The sequence below is a fragment of the Mesoplodon densirostris genome, chromosome 12, assembly GCF_025265405.1.
Source record: "Mesoplodon densirostris isolate mMesDen1 chromosome 12, mMesDen1 primary haplotype, whole genome shotgun sequence".
In the NCBI taxonomy this organism is placed as follows: domain Eukaryota; kingdom Metazoa; phylum Chordata; class Mammalia; order Artiodactyla; family Ziphiidae; genus Mesoplodon; species Mesoplodon densirostris.
Genome location: NC_082672.1, coordinates 58,005,411 through 58,027,069, shown reverse-complemented (window position 1 = coordinate 58,027,069; position 21,659 = coordinate 58,005,411). Strand labels below are relative to the sequence as shown.

The 21,659-nt window shown below is 35.1% G+C and overlaps 1 protein-coding gene across 1 annotated transcript in view; it reads right to left on the bottom strand.

The window, feature by feature from the left end:
• Positions 1-21,659, bottom strand: part of ASCC3 (activating signal cointegrator 1 complex subunit 3) — a 336,448-nt gene that overhangs the window by 292,351 nt on the left and 22,438 nt on the right. The window contains exons 2-4 of the mRNA XM_060114407.1: positions 18,177-18,307; positions 15,058-15,208; positions 3,264-3,823 (exon numbers count right to left, since the gene is read on the bottom strand). Of these exons, the coding sequence (XP_059970390.1) occupies positions 3,264-3,823; positions 15,058-15,208; positions 18,177-18,266 (801 nt within the window). The 5' untranslated portion in view covers positions 18,267-18,307. The remainder of the gene's footprint in view (positions 1-3,263; positions 3,824-15,057; positions 15,209-18,176; positions 18,308-21,659) is intronic.

Below are 21,659 nucleotides of genomic sequence, written 5' to 3'. Positions count from 1 at the left end.
AGGTTAGTTGTTCTTAGATTGGATAAGCAACGGAAAGTTTGATATCTTTGAAGATGAGATGATGAAAGCATTCTACAGGTCAATACTGTTAGATCTATGGAGAACTGAACAACTGTACACAGATTGTGTTGATATAATGGATTAATGTTAACGTAAAGGAAAACTGAAGGAGTTTTACACTTAGAAACAAAGGCTAAGGAAGGGAAAAATTTAACTGCCATCACATGTCTAAAACACAGTCATATAAAAGAGTAGACATCTACAACTTTACTGCCCCTGTACAAACACAAGACTAAATGGTAGACGTAATAGGAGCAGTTATCAGTCAGCAAAACAAGTAAGTTACATGAGGACTACTCAAGCAAGGGATAAGATGCCTTTTGAAAAAAAAGAAACTCTTCATTAGAGTAAGTAGCCCTTATTATATGGGCACCACTTGGATAGAATGCTAGACACACAAATAATACATTGGGTGGGGGAATTCTATGATTCTAAATATTCTCTAAGTATAATTTTACCCAATGGTAGCTCTCTATTCAGACTCTGGGCAGGGGAAGGGCTCTTCTGATTATTTGGTGGAAAGACGACAGAAAAATCAGCACATATTTTGTCCTCACAGTTGAAGAGACATTATTTTAATGTCAACCTGGTTAATGTTGGTGTCCTTATATTCTAGCAGGGCTAAGACTACCAAAAAGAATGTACAATACCTAATAGATATAAAATCTTTTCATGAAACATTAATGTTTATCATTCAGCATGATAATATTAGATTTCCTACTCTGGGTACCAAAAACATCACGACAGCCTCCTTACCAAACTGTAGTATATATATTAAATCAGTGATTCTCGAAGTCTGGTCTAGAATCTCCAGGATCCTTTCAGGAGGTCCATGAAGCCAAAACTATTTTCATAATAACACTAAAATAGTCTTTGCCTCGTTCATCCTCATCCTCCCACGAGTATAAAGTGAATGGAGATTTCCAGAGGCTACATAATGTGTAATATCAGAACAGACTGCATGCAGAAGCACATATGGGAATCTAGCTGTCTTATATTAAACTAGACATTGAATTGATTTGAAAAAATGTCATACAATGCCATTCTTCTTCCTATACTTCTTATTTCAGAGAAGTTACTTTTCATAAAAATGCTACTTAATGTAACAGATTTAGTGTTATTAGTATTAATGTAATAGATTTAGTATTATTTTATATATTATTATTTTAGTATTATTTTAATAAATACAATATTTAATAATATATTAAAATTTTTGTTTTAATTTTTAATACAGTAAATATCAATAGAGCATATTGATAAACAACATAAGGAAAACTCTATGAGATCCTCTGTAATTTTTAAGAGCGTAAAGGAGTTTTGAGAACAAAGTTTGGGAACTACTGTATTAAACTATGCTAATTACTCTATCAAAATTTCAAAGGATGCTGGAATCATCTATAATGCAAATAAGTGCTAAAAAAATAGTCTTCCCTCAGAAGACATTCTAACCAAGTAAGTCCTAATTTTTAGGATCAGGCACATATCTGGAACAGGGCTAGGTTCAGGACTGAACTCACATGGGTCAATAACACCATCTGCATAGAGTCAAGAAATAATGCTAATAGCAAATGTAAAATTAGAAATGCTATAAAGAATGAACCCCAGCTGTACAACCACGAACTATGATAATATCAATAACTCAAAATTCACTTTTCCAAAGAACTTGTTACACAACTCTATCAATGCTTACATCAATATCGATAACTGCAAATAGCACTTAATATTGAAATAATACCAAGAGATATGTATATTCCATCTCCAATATTCCCAAGTATTTTCCTATTAACACCTTTTCTATTTTACCAATAACTTTTAAAATCAGAACTCACTTCAAAAACTCAATTCAAAAGATTTTCTTTAGAATAGTGAGACTTAAAAAAGCAAAGCAGAAAAAAATAGCAGTAAAAATAATAATTCTCTGAATTAAGACCCAGCCTCCAAGCATCATTTTATTAATTACTTGAAACATCTATATATAACAAGGCATAGATAAAAATTTATTTACTGATCTATCAGGTATACACTCTAATAAAACTTTGATATATGGAAATAGCTAATTCCCTAAATTAATTCTCCTCTGCGGGGCAGGGGGGGACCTAGATTTTTTTCTACATTCCTGATACTCCATGTGATTTTAAAATTCTTAATTTCAATAATAACAATAACAAAAATAATCACAGCTACCATGTAACGAGTATTTATTAAATGCTACTTAGCATCTCACACATGGTATCTCATTTAAGGCTTATACCAATTCTATAATCTACACATTCTTTTTATCCTGAGAGAACCCAGCAAAAAAAGCCTCTAGGGGATTCAATTACCTGAACTCTCACTACCAAACTGTGGGAAAGGAAAGACTTCTGATTTCAGTCTCTGCCGTTTCTACAACAATATGCCACCTCTCTTAATCCTTCATCAAATATGTTACTCATCCAGTATTAAAACTGGGCTGACATTATTTTAAATTTATATCAGATAATGAATATAATGCCAGTAATTGAGAGCAAAACTGAACTTTTCATGTGACGGTAAGAGTAATTCATCATTTTGAATAACATAACCAAATGGTGGCATAGAAAGAAATTAAAATAATGTTTCCTTTGTGATATAAAAAACTTATAAAGACAATTATTTATTGAACAAGTAGTATAAAACAGTCCAATTACTTCTAGATCAGTCTGTTTTTCAAAGCTTACTCTTTCAATCATAGAAACTAGTCAAAAATATTCTTCTAAATCAGTAAGTCATTCAGTATATAGATAAAATTTCTAATGTTTTGAAGTTTATTATATTTTCATCAAAGAACTCATAGAAATATATAATGCTGTACAAATGTAAACAGTTATTACTAGATTAACCATATAATTTATCATTCAAACCTATATACTTTTTGAAGATGAGACACTACTAATTATTACAATGTAACAACAGGTTTAACCAGAACTGTCCCAGTAACCAGGACTTGTGGACACCCAAACTATTGCCCTAGACTCTTCTACTATTCATGACACCCACAGTCCTCCTACAACTACGTAGTGGAAAGATACGCATGCCTACTATGTAAAACCATCTGGCTACATATTTGACCACTGTAGCACAATATTAAAGAAATACTTTCTTTACCAGCCACCCATATTTTAAAAGGCTATTTCATTAAGATAATTCACATTAAGATAAAACTGCAATTACTTCAACTATACCTCATCCTGAAGTTCATCACCACTTTTAACAGAAGCAAGCATATCATATAAAGTACAGCAAAGATCTTCTATTCTTGTTGCTTCGGCCATTTCATTTAAAGTTGCACTTAAGTACTTCTCAACTTCACACCACAAAAAGGAGTCGTTTGCTTTCTCCACAGGCTTGAGGTCTGGGGCGGAATGTTCCTGAAAATGGTCAGTCAGAAACTTCTTGTAATCCAAACTTATAGTTTTCTGGGATTCACCATTTATTGGCAGCTCATCAAAGTGGTCCAAATCATGCATGTCAAATGAAAATGCTAAATTTTTACCAAATAAAACTCTATCACCATATTCATCTGTTGTCATCTGGACGAGAGCAGTAAGACTGTCTTTACAAAAACGAGAAGTAATTCGATTAGTAGCATTACAAGCTGCAGTGGCAGATGATGAGGGAAAGGGACCAAACATCTGTTTGATATCCTTTGTCTCCTTGTGACCAACAGAGTCCTTCAAGTGAAATGTCTTGAAGAGAAATGCAGCCGCACTTTCAATTGCTTCTTTCCCATTATCCGTTCCAACTATTCAGACAAAAGAAACAGCATTAGCTCAAATGGATCATGGTTGAAGTTTCCATTTTCAAAGAAACTACTAAATCTTCCTCTGAGTAAATCCAACAGTGAAAACAGACTGACATTTTGCTATAGATGGATAAAGATAACAAATTCAGGAACAGGAAAATCCCTTTAAGTCCACTCCCAAATTCCCAAAGAATTGTATTAGGTAAATAACCCATTATCAGTGTTATAGCAAAGTAATTACCTACAACAACCCCTTACCTCTTTCTAAAAACAATTTGAAGCATTAGCTAAATCTTATTTAAAACCAAATTTTAAAAACTGATTTGATGAGCTAGTTAAATAAGTAAGGTGCAGCGCTTCCCTGGCGGCACAGTGGTTGAGAGTCCGCCTGCCGATGCAGGGGACACGGGTTCGTGCCCCGGTCCGGGAGGATCCCACATGCCGCGGAGCGGCTGGGCCCGTGAGCCATGGCCGCTGAGCCTGCGCGTCTGGAGCCTGCGCGTCTGGAGCCTGTGCTCCGCAACAGGAGAGGCCGCAACAGTGAGAGGGCCCCGTACCGCAAAAAAAAAAAAAAAAAGTAAGGTGCAAAAAAAGTCTGAATTATAGACTTTTGGAGCTGGAAGGAAGCCTCACAAATCCATAACTTTCTTTCCACGTACTATACATCTGAGATGGCAAGAAATAAATTACATAGTTTTCATTCAAAAATATTTAATATGTAAATCAACTACACTTCAATAAAAAATAAAGTTTTAAAAACAGTTAATACCTTTTCTACAAGGGTAGAAAGGTCAAGGATGAACATAAAAAGAATCTTTTAAAATAAAGTCAGCCATATTACACATTTTCTTTTTAATTCTGCTCTTGAGAAGAGGCCAGAAGTAAATTCTTACTAAAGTAAGAGGAAGTAAAAAGGAGCAGCCCCTAATTTCTTTAAGGCATTAATATCTCATATCTGATTCCCTTAAATAAAAGAAGAACCTGTATCTGTGTCATAGAATTCAAAGAATATTCTAAGAGCAGAAAAAAGGAACTTCAGTCTTGAAAAGGTCCCAAAAGTCAATGGGACTTACCTAAAGTAATATTGGTAAAGTTAGCAATAATATAATTAACACCATCATCTTCCTGAAACCATGGCTCCAATCACATTAATCACAAATCTTGAGCAGCTTATGATATAGTTCAGAAATTCAATCCAAACTCCTATACTTTGTTTTCAAGTCATGCCAGGAACTGACCCCATTCTTTTTTTCCAGCTTTACTGGCTATTATACATTTCCTGCTCCAGCCAACAAGAATTTCTTAACATCCAAAACCCAGGTCTTGTTCTTTTCTATGCCTATTTCCTATGCCTTTATTTTAATCTTCCCCAAGGTCTCTGATTATTCAAATACTAGCCACGTTTCAGAATCCAGCTCAATTGCCTCTTTCAAAGTGAGGATAATACTGTATACATTGCTGTATTCCCTCAGTGTTACCTAGCCAAAAATAGGTGTCTCAGCAGAGATTTAAACTGTTGAATTGAAGTGAACCCAGGCCTCAATGACACCAAACTAGTGTTCCTACATTATACCACATTGCCTGAGTAACTTTTTATTGTTACTTCTTATTGTTTTATTTCATTTGATATTTACAAATGTGTGTAGAAGACTAACAGTTTATGTAAGTGAAGATAAGCAATTTTACAATGTATGTCTGTTATTTAATTCTTTAAGTACGAAGTCTACTTTTACGATTATAACGAATTTATAAAACACCATCTGACATATAATTATTCTTTTAGTATTTAGGAGAATACATGACAAAAATCTTCTAGAAATTAACTAATGCTTTTGAATTAATTAATTGAATAGGATTTGTGTATATTTTACTTATTCAGTCTACATACGAGGTTTGGAGAACTTAGGTTTTGGATAACTTAGGGATTGTGATAACTCTACAGATAATTCAACAGGTTTGGTTTGGGACTACCGAAGTCTGACCAAAACTGGAATTCACATTTACAAATTCATTCTTTATCTAACATTGTAAATGTTACTCTTTGGTAAAGATAGTTATCATTTTGCATCTTGGGATTTTCCTTAAACAACTTACTAAGAACTTTTACATTAAATTATCTCAATTCTTCCTAACAAAATTATCTCCATCTTTTAGATGCTAAAATAGAGACTCAGAATTAAATTTGGGAGAGATCAAACAGCTATTTAGTTATTAAACAAGATTCAAAGAAATCTTCTAACTCCTAAAAAAAGTTATTTCTACTACACTACACTTCTAGAAAGTAGATTTATCTCTAATTCTCATTTAATAAACAAATAAATAATCACCACCATAGGAAATAAATAAATTTAAGAATAGTCAATTTATTACCAAAAGTGGAATTAGCTTAAATACCTATCATTAGGTCACTGGTTAAATTATGTTACAGCCATACATTACATTCATTAAACATAATGCAGTGGATCCATATATCTTGCCTCCACAAGATAACCTCCACAATACATTAAGTGAGGAAAAAAAAAAAGTAAGTTATGAGTTCACTTCTGAAGAAAAAAAATAACTGCAGATTCATAAAACATCTACAAAGATCAAAACCAATTTTCTCAAGGTTTCAAATGTTTAATTTGAGCCCTTTTGTAATCTACAAAATTTCAAAAATAACAAATACTTTAAACTCTTAAGCCTAGTTCGGTAAGGGTGGTTCATACATGTGAATATCCTTGCCTAACTACTAATTTTTCTGCACAACCTACTCCATCCCATCTCTGTGCTGGGCTGCTAAGAACGGACACGTGTCCACACCACAAAGGGGTTTCTCAAAACTGAATCTCTGCAGCGCGCTACTTGAGAGTCTGGGAGTTCCAGTTTTTCAGAAGCATTAGCAAACAGCATTTGTTGCCACTGCTGACTCTCCAACAAAGAAAAAGACGATCACATTTTGAAGCTAACGGCAAAGTGACGACTTCGATGGCGCCGCATAAAGGCGATCGCACATGCGTCTTCCAGCCCGGAGCCGAGACGCGGTTGCGGCGCGCCGTCCTCACGCGATGACGTATCACCATAGGGGAGCGGCAGTCAGAGGACCCCCGATAAGAAGGCAGCTCAGGATGGAGCAGATAACTGTAGGCCCAAGGAGGGCAGCGACAAAGGCGCCCCCCCAATTTGCTAGTACAGCTCCCCCATCAAGCGGTCTTTTGATGACTGAAATGTGAGGGGTGTCTGTAAAACAGAGAAAAGATCTGAAGGGAATGAATGCAATCACATGTCTGATTTGTCAAAGGTCTGGCAGGCCCCAACCTACTCTCAACAAAATGGAACCTAAACGCTTCTCTGCTGCTCCGCTTCTCCACGAGCCGGCTGAACCAGCACACAAATTACTGACCACATTGAAAGGGGGGAGGGGGGCGCTGGGAAAATGTGTGTGGTACACTTCCAGAGTAGAAATTTTGAATAAGTAGCCGTGTTCTTGCTTTCTCACACACTATATCCAAAAATGGAACTTGTTAGATTAACCATGATCTTGTTCACAAATAACCACTTTTTCCCCCCATTTCCTTTTACATTTTAAGTACAATTTAGTAACAAGTAATATTTTAAATGATTATTAGGCTGAAACTCTTCGGTCAATTACACCACTGACTGTGCTAATCTTTCTGAGAGGAATAGGGATTGTAGGAAATTAGTTTTGTCCTCAAAATAAAGTCTCAGTAAAGAATAAAATATACATTAAATAATCAATTGACTAAAGTTTGAATGAAACTTAAGATCTCCAAACCTTTAAGGAAGCTAGTCTAGTTACCTACCACTTGAACATCTAATTTTCTATACATAAAACACTGGTGCTGTAGCCCAGAAAACTGGCTCTATGCACCTAGCACTTCAACTGCAATACATTTAAAGAGATATGCTTAAAAGGTCACTAGAATACTTTTTATTAATAATGAATTATTATTGCCCTGCCTGCTTTACAGTTATATTGAGAGCAAATGAGATGTATTTGAAATGTAAAAGTGTAAAGATATAATTAGTAACTGATTATTGTAACATAAAACAAATTTGTAAAATTAGAGTTGAGTAGTGACAATCAAATCATCCTCAACACACAATTTACTTATATACTTTTCTTTTGATTGCAAAATATTAAGAATTAAAAGGCTGTAAATTATAACTTTTTAGCTGCCTACCTTTATAGTTGAGGAATTCTTTAAAAAGGATGAGTAGGAAATTTTAATTGAAAAATGAATAAAAATATCCATCAACTGTTTACATCCTTAATTGCTAAATATTCAATTTAGAAGTTGTCAACAAATGATTTCCTTGACAAATTAATTCTTCAATGTGTAGGATAAAGTATTTTACAAATTTATTTTTTCATGTTATGGCCAAACTTTAAATGTCCATTTTACCCCGACACTTGATCTGTAACTGTAAATACCAATATATTATAACCCTGCATCACATTATTAACTTAAACTCATTCCATTTGTTAAAAATACCAGCAAGGCAGGCAAGTGGCTATAAACATTTTATACTTGAATAGAGATTAGCTGATAGTTATGATGATTTATTTTACAAATATGTAAAATACTTGTACCAGCAACTTTCCTAGGACAGCATTACATATAAAAAAGTACAAAAATGATTCAACTTAAACATAACTATCCCATAATCTCATCATTTTTTCCCTCTTACATATATTTGTGTCCACTGCCTGTTAATGTACTTTTTTTCTAACAAGTATATAATCTAAAGTTGTCACATGAACCTTACAAACATTCTCCTCATTTTACAGAGAAACACAGACATAGAAAGGTTAAATAACTGAAGTTTATTCCTCCAAAAGGACTTCAAGTAGTGAGACATTCAGCCATGTCTCACTACTTGAAGTCCTTCATGATAAATCAAGTATCCTTAATATCTATGGGCCAGTTTTTGGACTCTCTTCCATCTGGTTTATTCATCTATCCTTGGATCAATACTTCACTGTCAAAATTACTGATCTTTATAATAAGTCAATATCCAGAGAGTAAGCTCTCCCTGTTTGTTTCTCAAGGTTGACTTGGCTGTTCTTCACCTTTGAATTTGCACATAACTTTCAGATTACCTTGTAAATTTCTACATTCAAACACATACCCACAAACACAAACCTGCTGAGATTTTGACTGGGATCACATTGAATCTGTAGATCAATTTGGGTAAAAATGATATCTTTATAGTAGTGAGTGTTTCAATCCTTTGTATATCCCTCCATTTATTTAGGGTATCTTTAATTTCTCTCAATAATATTTTAGTTTTCCAAGAGGAAACCCTGCTCACCTTTTGTTAAATTTACTTCTAGGTATCTGATGATTTTTAATACTTTTGAAAATGGCATTTATGAAAATTTGCTGCTCGTAAGTAGAAATAAAATTGATTTTTATACTGACCTTGCTAAATTCATTTTCTAACAATAGAGTCATATGACTAACGGCAGTTTTTCAATCTTTATACTCTTTCTTTTTCTTGCTTTATTACATCAGCAAGGACCTTTAGTACAGTGAGAAACAGAAGTGATGATAGGCATTCTTCTCTAATTCGCCATCTCAAAAGAGAATATTTTTCAACATTGTAACGTTAAATATAATGTTTGATCTAGGGTTTTTTATAGATACCCTTTAGCAAATTCCATTCCTAGTTAGCTAAGTATTTTTTTAATCGCAATTGGATTTTTTTTTTTTTTTTTTTTTTTTTTTTTTGCGGTATGCGGGCCTCTCACTGTTGTGGCCTCCCCCGTTGCGGAGCACAGGCTCCGGACGCGCAGGCTCTGGACGCGCAGGCTCAGCGGCCATGGCTCACGGGCCCAGCCGCTCCGCGGCATATGGGATCCTCCCAGACCGGGGCACGAACCCGTATCCCCTGCATCGGCAGGCGGACTCTCAACCACTTGCGCCACCAGGGAGGCCCGCAATTGGATTTTAGATATTCATAAAATGCTTTTTCTTCATCTACTAAATAATCATATGACTTTTAAACCTTTATTGCTTTACATGAATCACACTATTTTTCCCATTTAATAATTTAATAGTTAACATTTTGTGCACTCACATGCACTTGCGCCCTCTCACGTGTATTTCTTTAACTGATCCACTTGACAGTATATTGCAGTCTTCATGACACTGAGATTTAGGATATCTTACATAGCCACACCACCTATCTCACCTAAGATCTTACCTAATACTACCGAATGATACCCAACACATATTCAAATTTCTACAATGGCCCCAAATATATCTTTATACTTCTTTTCTGGTTCAGGATTAAATAAAGGATAGTATATTACATTTGATTATTATATGCCTGTAACCTCCTTTAATCAACAATACCCTCCTTTCTAAATGACATTAAATGACCTTGCCCAGTAAAGCCAAAAAGGCACATAGATTTCTTTGTCTGAAGGTTGATAATTACAGATTCAATTTCTTTAATAGTCATATATTCAGATTTTCTATTTCCTCTTTTGTCCATTTTAGTCATTTTTGTCATTTTGGTCCTTTGAATCTGTCAAAAGCTTTGCTCATTGTCTCATCTTCTTCTTTTCCATCTGGCCTCCTCTTCCAGAATGGACAGTCACCTTTAGGAAAAAGTGGCCCAAACCAGGGTCATGCTTTTGGGGTTTATTCCTGCTTCTAGATCTTGGCCCTATAATTCTTCACTGGTTTGGTAGTATGCTGATGCAGTCAAACAAATTTTATGTTTTATAGTTTTTCTAGTTATTCTCAGCAGAGAGTTGTTCCAAATTACCTTGTCTGCCAATCTATGAAAAGTAGAACTCAACTTTTTTGGAATCCACAATTTTCAAGATAGCTATTTTTCACAAATACTTCTGCGAAACCTCCTGCCATATCCCATACACAACAGGCCTTTATTATTCTAAATGCCTACCCTTGCTTCCATAGACAGAATTGCCAGATCCTGCTAATACCTTCTTATACTTCCTTTTTCCAGTCATTACTTTATAAACTGCTTTCCACTCTCAGTTTTGATTCCTCACTTTTTTATAGTAAAATCTTATTTCCTTGACAACTCAAAAAACATAATGAATTCCCAAATTCCCTAAATCACACTTTGTAAGTTACTCCTGTCCTACCTTTTGGTTCATGCTTTTCTCAAAGATAGTTATTACAAGTAAAATGCATAAAAACACCAAAATCCAAATAAAGCAGGGGTTATAAATTAAAGAAGGCAAAATAAACTTGTCTGTGTATGGCAAAATAACTTGAACACTGGAAAAAAAAAAAAAAAACTAGTTCAGTTCTGGCTGAGTCCTGATCTGTATTCAGGATTCAGAGTAAAATTATTAGATCATTCTGTTTGGCCTTAGGAGAGAGATTCACTTACAAAGCTGATTAGGGAACTGCTGGGTCTTTCTACTGATCTTTCCACCATTCTTGACCCCCATCCTACTTTCTATGTACTCTGTGAAAATCTTAGCCTCCTGAAATGATCATTTAAAACTCCAAATAACAGAAATACATGCCTAATACATAATGCATTTTACTGACTGTCATTCTCAATCTTGACCCCTTTATTTTCAAAACTGTTTTTACTTAGAGCACATAAAATATATTGACAAAGTTTCATTACGAGCAGAATATAGGTTAATATGACTATGCTTATCCTTCAAAATCCATGGAGGAGATAGCTATATCTACAATGAGTAATTAAATAAACTAAGATTAAGTGCCAAGAATACTATTTTTAAATAATTTATAGTATTTTCTCCCTGAAGCTAAGTTTTATTATTAAAATGGTCTTTGTGGGGAGAATGAAATTATAAAAAGGTATAAGAATATATCAAATATAAATATGAGAGGAAAGTAAGTGCTTTAAAATTACAAAAATTTTTAAAAAGCTACCACTTGTAAGACATTGTCAGCATCAGAGGTAGTAGAGACCATGGTTGACTTTTTGTTGGATTCTCAATACTTCATTTACTTATTGAAAAAATGTGTATCCCTTGCACCACATTAGGCACTGGAGTACAAAGACACTGTGATTCCTAGAATCCCTGTATCATCAAGGCATTCACAGTCCATGAGGGAGAGGACAGAGGTAAATATCAAATAATGAGAAAGTACTCTAAAAAATATAGAATAGATGCCATTCTAATGGAACACTGTCTACTAACACTGGAAAGGAATAACAAAGGACATGGATGAAGTTAGGCCATTTCTTCAGAGATGAGAAGCATTTTACCAGATGATCACAATGGGGAAAGTTATGCTAACACATAATGACAGAGAGACTGCTTAGGAAAGTAAGATAGTAAACATTATATATGTTAGGAACAAAGGTTGCATGTGACAGAATGGCAAGGAGATGAAAAGGTAAATTATTTCAATTCATAAAGGAACTTTTCCCATTCTAAGGAATTTGGTCTAAAGAGCAAGCTGGGAATAAAAATGAGCTTTGCTTCTTATAACAATCAGTCTAAAAAAAAAAAAAAGGTAAGTCTAGTGACTGTGAAGAAGTTGAATAAGAAAGGAAGGGTGAGGCGATAGGCTACTGCAGTAGTTCAGACATGCTATGGTAAAAGCCTAAACTAGGGCAAATATGTAGATGGAGTCAATTTGAGAATATCTGAAAAGTAGACTTTGACAGAACATGATCTCTAACTACAAGGAAAGGAAAGAATTTAGGATTTCCATCATGTTTCCATTTCAGAATTTTGGTCTAGGCCTACCTGTACCACAAATCAACCACTGGATTCACTTAACCTTCAAGGACCCTGTTTCTTCACATACAACATGAAGGGATTGGACAAAATGTTCCCTGATGTCCCCTCCAGCTTAAAATACCTATTACTCTGACTGGTCAATACACATGTACCTCATACTACTATGCTCAACTGAAATATAAGTGATTGTTCTTTTTACTTTATTCTCTTGCTCCACATTTTTAACACAATTACACCAAAATTACCTGTGCTAAAAGAATGATATAAGAGAAAACACAAAGACATTTTTTCCATAAGACTAATCATTTCAATGCTGCTAGTTTTAATTACATTTCCAGTATCAGCAGTATTTTCATTCAGACAGAGTGGATGACTACTAGTCAACTACTAGTTTCACTAATAGTTTTTCAACTTAAACACACCATTAAAAAGTAGATATAACATAGCATTTTCCTAAATACAATCCTAAGATTTTATCTGTCATGAAAATATTCTTTTGAGACATTACATCTCAAAATAATCAATTCCTTAAACACGTCAGTCAATAGATTAGTTCCTGAGTATGACTCAGATGCTTTGCTAACAGGCAAAACTCCTAGAATTATGTTTAATGATTGGCTATTTAAAACAATAAGTTTTGACTTTTCAGAGATATTTGGGGAAAGTAGTCTAAAGAATAACTTATTTTTTAATAACCTTAATTCCCACATCATTTAATAAAGAAATATTTAGTCATGGTACTGAATAAGCTCAATACTTTATACTGTTTTTGCTAAATATTCTGAGGTATTTTCATAATAAAATTAAAGGAAGGATATTACAGTTTTTGAAAACTGCTTAAGTCAGACCACCCCGCCCCGCCGACAAATAATTCTAACATCTTAGAAATGAAGACAGTGAAGCCCAGAAGGGTTAAGATTCTACTCAAGGTAATCTAGATAGATTGGAGACTGCATTTTTGCTACTACTTTCTAATGAACCTAACTGCCTCAGTATTCTTAAAACATAAAGTCTATGTCAAATGCTGTCACAAATCACATCAGTGTGCTCTATTTTCCCTAGGCTTAGTAAGTAATCTCAATTCTTACCAAAGCCCTTGAACTTCAAAAGATCATCTAACTGCAAAAACATACATGACATTCATTTTGTACTTTCACAACTTAAATTATGGGGGCATTAAATTCAATATTATACTATACTACAAACCAATGATAATTAAGTAATACATCAAAGTCAAAATATGTGAATAATAAATTCAAAGATTTGATGATCATAAATAAAAAGTCTTCAAGTATACAAGATATAATAGAAACACCTTACAAAGTTGGTGAAGGGAAGAAAACTGCCAACCAGCATATGGTGAAGTTAGGATCTAAATTTACCTTCTACTAAGAAATCACCTGAGAAAACTTTTTCACTTATTTATCAAGTGAAATTTTATTAAGACCCTAAAATATACCAAGCACTATTCTAAGTACTGGGGATGGAGTGTGTTGGACAAGAAAAATAAGATCTTATTCTCATGAAACTTATATCCTAGTAGCAAAACACAGGCAATAAACAAACAAGCAAAATATCAAATAATAAATGATATGGAGAAAATGTTACTGAGGGTTACAAGATAAAGAATGACTAGGTAACCACTTGAGATCAGATGATCAGCGAAGGCCTCATTAAGGAAATAATTTTTAGGTGAGCTCAGAATATCAAGAAAGGATGTACACACTCTAAGATTAGGACAGAAGAACATTCTCAGCACAGGAAACAGCACGTACAACGATCCCCAAATAGGCACCAACCTGGTGAGTTTGCAGAAGTAAGAAAAGGCCATGTGTCTGAAGCACAGTTAGTGAAAGCAAGGATGACTCAAGGTCAGAGAGAAAGGTGAAGGCCAGATCATACAGAGCCAAAGTTATCAGTCTGAACTTTTTATAGATAGAAACCTGAATTTGAAGTTAGAACTACAGTACTGTTAACTATGCTTTTTAATTATCAGTCTGGAATGGGACAATGCATTTTCATGAAGAAACTCAGATGTTTTACCAAAGAGTCACATGATTTGTTTTACTCTGTCTTCAATCTTGGGAAACTAACCTGTGTTAACCACAGAGTGTTACAACCTCTAACTACAATTTCCTTCAAATGTAATCAAATGATGTAAATATTAGTGTGCAACAGGAATTGAAGAAAAGTTCAGCTTCAGTACTGGCCCTCACTGTGTGTTAGGTGGGCATCTTAAGGTTCCTTCCAACTACCTAAAATTTTTAATTTACCCTAATCCTTATTTCAATAAAGAGAGTGGTTTAAAGCTCTAAATTCCTATAAATCCCTCAAGTTGACTGTATTATAATTACTAGTTTACTTTTGCCTCCCTGAATCCTAAGCTCTTTGATAGATAAGACTGTCTCATAATTATGAATACTTCCCTGGAAATTTTAACCTTTCACTCTATAGCATATAGTTTAAAAGGAATCTATTTTTGAACTTTAGTGGTTTAAAAAAAATAACAAAATTATACCTATTTGTTTTGCAGCCTGCAATATATCTTTTAAGTCTTCATTTACACTTTGCAGTTCACTCTTCTCCAGCTTTTCATTCAAAAATTTTACAATCTTCATCCATGTCAGGTCCAAACCTACAATTTGTTCATGAAGTTTAGACCGCTTCAACTGAAACAGACAGAATAATACAGAAACATACTGAGTAAAGGTTTTCTCAAATCTATCATTTATTACATATATTTTGCATTACATTATACAACTTGGCACTACCCACAAGAATTCAAAATTGTATCTACTCACATCCAAATTTACAGCTCCCAGAAGGAGCTTTATTTAACTGTGATTTAAAAGAATCTCACTTGTTTAAAGATATGTTTTTAAAAAGCTTCTTTTTTTTACAGTTTAATCACAATGAATACTCATTATGAAATCATTTTCATACGGCAAAGTAAAAAGCAAAAAGTCCAACATCCAGATAACAATCGGTAACACCCCACATACCTCTTTTCCATTTTCCTGCTCTTTTTTTTAAAATTTATTTTATTTATTTATTTGTTTGTTTGTTTGTTTGTTTTTGGCTGTGTTAGGTCTTCGTTTCTGTGCGAGGGCTTTCTCTAGTTACGGCAAGCAGGGGCCACTCTTCATCGCGGTGCGTGGGCCTCTCACTATCGCAGCCTCTCTTGTTGCGGAGCACAGGCTCCAGACGTGCAGGCTCAGCAGTTGTGGCTCACGGGCCCAGTTGCTCCGCGGCATGTGGGATCTTCCCAGACCAGGCCTCGAACCCGTGTCCCCTGCATTGGCAGGCAGATTCTCAACCACTGCGCCACCAGGGAAGCCCCCTCCTGCTCGTTTTAACATAGCTTAAACCATACTGTATATAAGAACTTTATGTGATGCTTTTTGATGAAAGGCATTTAAAGAAAATAAGACTCCTATGACAGGTTCAATATATTCAAATCAGTATTGCTTTCCTAAGTCTGATCCTAGAACAAGTTAGGCATCCAGGAGATTCTTATCTATACACACACTTTCCTTGAGACTATAAATCCTTCCATTCTCAAGAACTGACACAGAAAGCAATAAAAATTTTACTTCACATCATTGGACTTGATCCATGGATTAAACTTCACGACGTCTTGTGACCAAATGGAAAGTAGCGGGTCTGACAGAAAACTGTAATTTTCCTCTTGGTTCTATTGACAATATTCCTATTACTTTCATAATTCACTATTACTTCCCTGCCTCAGTTTGCTAAACTGAAATGGAGCTAATTAATCTGGGTTTAGGGGGAGGAAAACAGGCAAATGTAGAGATGAAATAAGACTGGCCCTAAGTTGAATTAAGTTGTTATAATGGGTCATAGGTACACAAAGTTTCACGTTACTTTTCTCTCTCTTTTGTATATATTGGATATTTCCCAAGATAAAAAATTTCATTAAAATGAGGCTCATTATATCTGCCACTTTCTTTCCTCAGAGGGGGGATAAAGTGTTTAAAAGCCTACAAGAATAAATTAAATGACACGGGATGAGCATGTAGTCCTTATAGCTTTCAAATTTTAAAATCTCCTGTTTCATCTCTTATATAAAATAACTTGTAGGGCTTCCCTGGTGGTGCAGTGGTTGAGAGTCTGCCTGCTGATGCAGGGGACACAGGTTCGTGCCCCAGTCCAGGAAGATCCCACATGCCGCAGAGTGGCTGGGCCCGTGAGCCATGGTCGCTGAGCCTGCGTGTCCGGAGCCTGTGCTCCGCAACGGGAGAGGCCACAACAGTGAGAGGCCCGCGTACCGCAAAAAAAAAAAAAAAAAAAAAACTTGTAAAGGGCCTTGGTTAGGCAATGAGAGGAAATATTTCAAGTTTAAGATAGCAATATTAATTAACTGTATAGAATATATCCTTATTTTAATTGCTGTGAAAATGCAAAATAGCTCCCATCATAAAGAAGGTTAACTGTTTTGTGTATAGAAAAATTCTGTATCATTAGAGGAAAAATCTACCTAAAAACTGTTACAAATCTTTTTTTTTCCTAGTATCAACCTTTCAGTGAAGCTATTAATTGTAAAACTGCATAAGGGGGCTTCCCTGGTGGCGCAGTGGTTGGGAGTCCACCTGCCGATGCAGGGGACACGGGTTCGTGCCCTGGTCCGGGAGGATCCCACGTGCCGCAGAACGGCTGGGCCCGTGAGCCATGGCCACTGAGCCTGCACGGCCAGAGCCTGTGCTCTGCAGTGGGAGAGGCCACGGCAGTGAGAGGCCCGCGTACCAAAAACAAAAAACAAAAAACAAAAACTGCATAAGGGCTTTAAGCAATAAAATTCCAACCTACTAGGAAACAATGTTAATATTCTACAAGAGTCAAATAAGGAGTCAGAAAAGGGACTGCTGTTTTTTAAAAAACAGCATAGGGCCAGTTCCTTCATATACTAATATTAAATGGCTCATTCCTTCATATGCACAGTTCATGGACCTTTAGGCCTATTACATCCACAACCAATTATAAGGACAAAACAGAAGTGAATTATGAGACCAGCTACAGAGTTTAAGAGATCAATATTCACACTTGATAAGAATTTGACCAGAGATCTGAAAACTTACTCAGATGATCTAGAGGTAAATTACTGGATTAAATTACAAAATTAATTGAGGCAGGTATCTTAGGAACAGAAAAGTTAACAAAGGATTCAATATCATAGTTCTGTTTGTTCTCTTTCACAATAAACTTATAAGTGCTTAAGGTAAGTAAGTATTCCCATAGCAAACATCAATATGCACATTCCCCTTCTTGGTATAATACCAAAAAAGATAAAACTTTCCATTTTTAAAAATGCACACAAGGACTTTGCTGGTGGTCCAGTGATTAAGAATCAGCCTTCCAATGCAGGGGACGCGGGTTAGATCCCTGGTCGGGGAACTAAGATCCCGCATGCTGCGGGGCAACTAAGCCTGTGCAACACAACTAGAGAGCCCACGCACCAAACTACTGAGCCTGCATGCCACAACGAGAGAAGCCCTCGCGCCACAACAAAGACCAATGCAGCCAAAAACAAACAAAAAAAAGCACACAAAATTGAGAAAAAGAATGCCAAATATTTGCCCATATCTTATGTTTATAATGGTTTTCATCTAAAAAGTTTACCTGTAAGTCAGTCACTTCTTCATTATAATTATCTTGCTTGGTGACATTTGAAAAGGAGCGCAAGGCTCCTGTGAGACGAGGTAAAGCCATCTATTATTCAATCAGTGATCCATACAACGAGAAACCTGAAACTGAAACAAAACAAGACGCTATTTATCTGTAGAGAGGAGGTGGGAGAGGTAATCAAATTCAACAAATTAGCCTGTATAAGAAAAAAAGAAACCAATTAGTTAAAAGCAATTGCTACCAATGTTGAAAAATTCTCCTGACACATTTTCTACCCAAGTAGTTTATTTAATAATGCATTAGCTTATAGGTGAAAAAGAAACAGACAAAAGAAACCCCACTTGTTTGTGGGTACTACCATAACATTCCTTCAAATGAATTCTACCATTTCCTAAGTACAGGCGTCAAATACTGTATTACTACAGCCAATAATATTGAGAGAGATAAAAGCACCTGCCCACCTTTTCTCCAATTTCATTTTACACTCACTGATTTCATTTCACATTATCTCTTACTTTCAGTCTCACTGGCTTTTTCTCTTCTTAAAGTATCAAGCATGTTTCCACCTACTTGCATTTGCATTACTTGGAATGCTCTTCTGATCCTCATACAGCTGACTCCTTGACACAAAAGTCTTGGCTTAAAAGATGCCTCCTGAGATGGGGCCTTTCTTGACCACTCAGTCTTAGACAGGGCAGCTACCTGGTTACTGTCTATCATAGTACAAAATTTCAATTATTTTTATAGGCACTAATTCATATTTTACATTCTCTTATTTATTTACTTATTTATATATTGTCTTACCCCACAAAGAGTAGGCTTCATGACAAAAAAAAAAGACCTTCATTTCACTGATCTCCCCTAGCAAACAGAACAGTACTAAAATATTTTTGGCACTCAGTAACTATTTGGTTAATAATAAAAGGAAGAAAAATGGAGAAAAGGAGACCACGGTAACACGGAAACTGAAGAATGAGAATAGAATTAGAGCAGCTGAGGAAGGGGAGAATTCCCAGGGAAAGAAAGAAGTCAGGTAATCTGACCTAATCTCCCTGTTTATATGCTAACAACTAAACAACTAATCTTTTGGCAAGTAGACTAATTATATTTACTATGATGGGAGTCCTCATCTACGGAATACTCTTAGAGGGTTATCCTGGTTTAAGATAGCTTATTACAACAAAACTACAATGTTTATAAGGCATGACTCCCTGGAGAATGTCACATAAGCTATGTAAGTCCCTAGGACAGTTCTCAAATAGGGATGATTTTGCCCCCGATGGGACATTTGGCAATATCTGGTGACACTTTGGGACATCACATCTGGGGGGTTGGGAGGGTACTACTGTTTTCTGGTGGGTAGAGGCCAGTGATGCTGCTAAACGTACTATAAGGCACAGGACAGCCTCCTCACAACAAAGAATTATCTAGCCCCAAATGTCAATAGTGCAGAGCTTATAAAAACCTACTCTAGTCTAAAATAGAGATGTTTTATAACCCAAACACTTCTCACAGTGTGAAAAGACCAACAAAACTCAATTAAGAGACCTCACTAACTGTTTGGGCCAAAGAACATGTATCTATTGTGAGACTGAAAGAAAGAACAACTAGGGGAACATATAGGATGTCTCAGACCACTCCTTGTTTCTGCTCTTCTTGATTGCATATACCCTTTGAAGTTATTACAAAGATTAATACTTGGAAAAATCTCTGGCTCCTATATTAGTGTAATTAGATATAAAATAACTGTATGAAATGTTTAACAAAATAAGAGAAGTTAAAAATAATGAACAATAATAAAATGACTAGGCAAATTTGAAAATATAACTTTAAAAAAAAATCACACTTGTTAAATTAAAAACAATCAATATATGAGTTAAACAATAGATTAAATACAGTGAAAAGTGGTGACCCAAAAGAGAGATCTGAAGAAATAACCCAGTATGCTGTTACAACTAGACAAAGTATACATTAAGTAGATCAAAGAGAAACAAGTCCAAATATATCGATACTCACAATAAATGTAAATGAATTAATCTTAACACCCAAAAGATTGACAGACTGAATTACTAAACAGCAATCAAGTAAACACTAGAGCTACACCTCAGAGAAAGGTTGAAAGTTAAGAGATAGAATAAGATCCTCCTGTAAATAACCAAAAGTAGCTGGTAAATAATATCTAAATAAATAATAATAATATTTGGTTAAATAATAGCCAAAAGTAGCTGGTGGCTATACCAATAGTATCAGATCAGACAAAAAAAGACTCTAAAAATGAAAGGTATTATTAGGGATGAGTGAAAATAACAAAACAAAACACTTCTCTACATAATAATAAAAGATACAGCTCACTAAGAAGGTATAAAACTTTTGAATTTGCATGCCCTGATGGAATAGCCTCAAAATAATTAAAACAAATAGACCTCCAAAAGAAAGCAACAAGTCCAACAGCAAAGTGAAAGTTCAATAATTGATTAACTATTGATAGGTCAAATCAACAAAAATTCAACAAAAAATAGGGAACTTGAGCCATGAAATTAGTAAATTTAACCTAACATATATGAAAATATATATTCTTTTCAAGTACACTTGTAACAATTTTAAATGGTCTATGTATACGAGGCCATAAAGTAAATCTCAACAAATTTCAAAAAATAAGTATCATATAGATCAGGGGTCAACAAACTTTGCAGAAAGAGAGTAAATACTTAGGTTTGGCAGGCCACACGCAGTCTCTGCTGTATAATCTTTGCTTTTTTTTTTTTCTTTAAAAAAACAAAACAAACAAAAAACACCATTCTTGGGCTCAGGGTGACCAAATTAGTCTGCTGACCCCTGATATAGCTCATATTTTCTGAGCAAAATACAATTAGATTAGAAGTCAGAAACACAAAAGATTAAAAAACAGATGACTGCATTACAAATCTGTAAGGAAATGATATGAGAATGGCTGGGGCAAAAAACGATGGATTATCCACACCACACTGAAGAACTTCAATCAGAAAAGTAAAATGATCCAATTTGCAAATAAACTCCCTAGCTAGCTGACTTCAAATTTCAAGTATCCATTGGGAATGAATTTAGGAGAGCATTTCTGGAAACAAGATGATTCAGAGAACCACACCTGGATTTTTCTAACACTAGATAACATACTTTCTGGAGCATCTGGAAGAAGAAATGAAAGCAGGAGTCAATGGACAGCAAAGAGACTCTCAAACTTTAGTGTGCATCAAAGTCACCAGAGGGCTTCTCAAATTGCTAAGCCCCACCACCCTATTCTTCACCTCCAAGTTTCTGATTCAGCAGATCAGATGGCACTGAGATGGGGCACAAAAATTTTATATTTCCAACAAATTCTCCAGTGATGCAGCAGGTCAAGGACCATACTTTGAGAACCAGTTTTAGAGATAGTATCTTTAATTCTGAAGTCACCATTCAATTTTGTCTCAAATCAATAGTAACCAAGGAGTTTCTGTC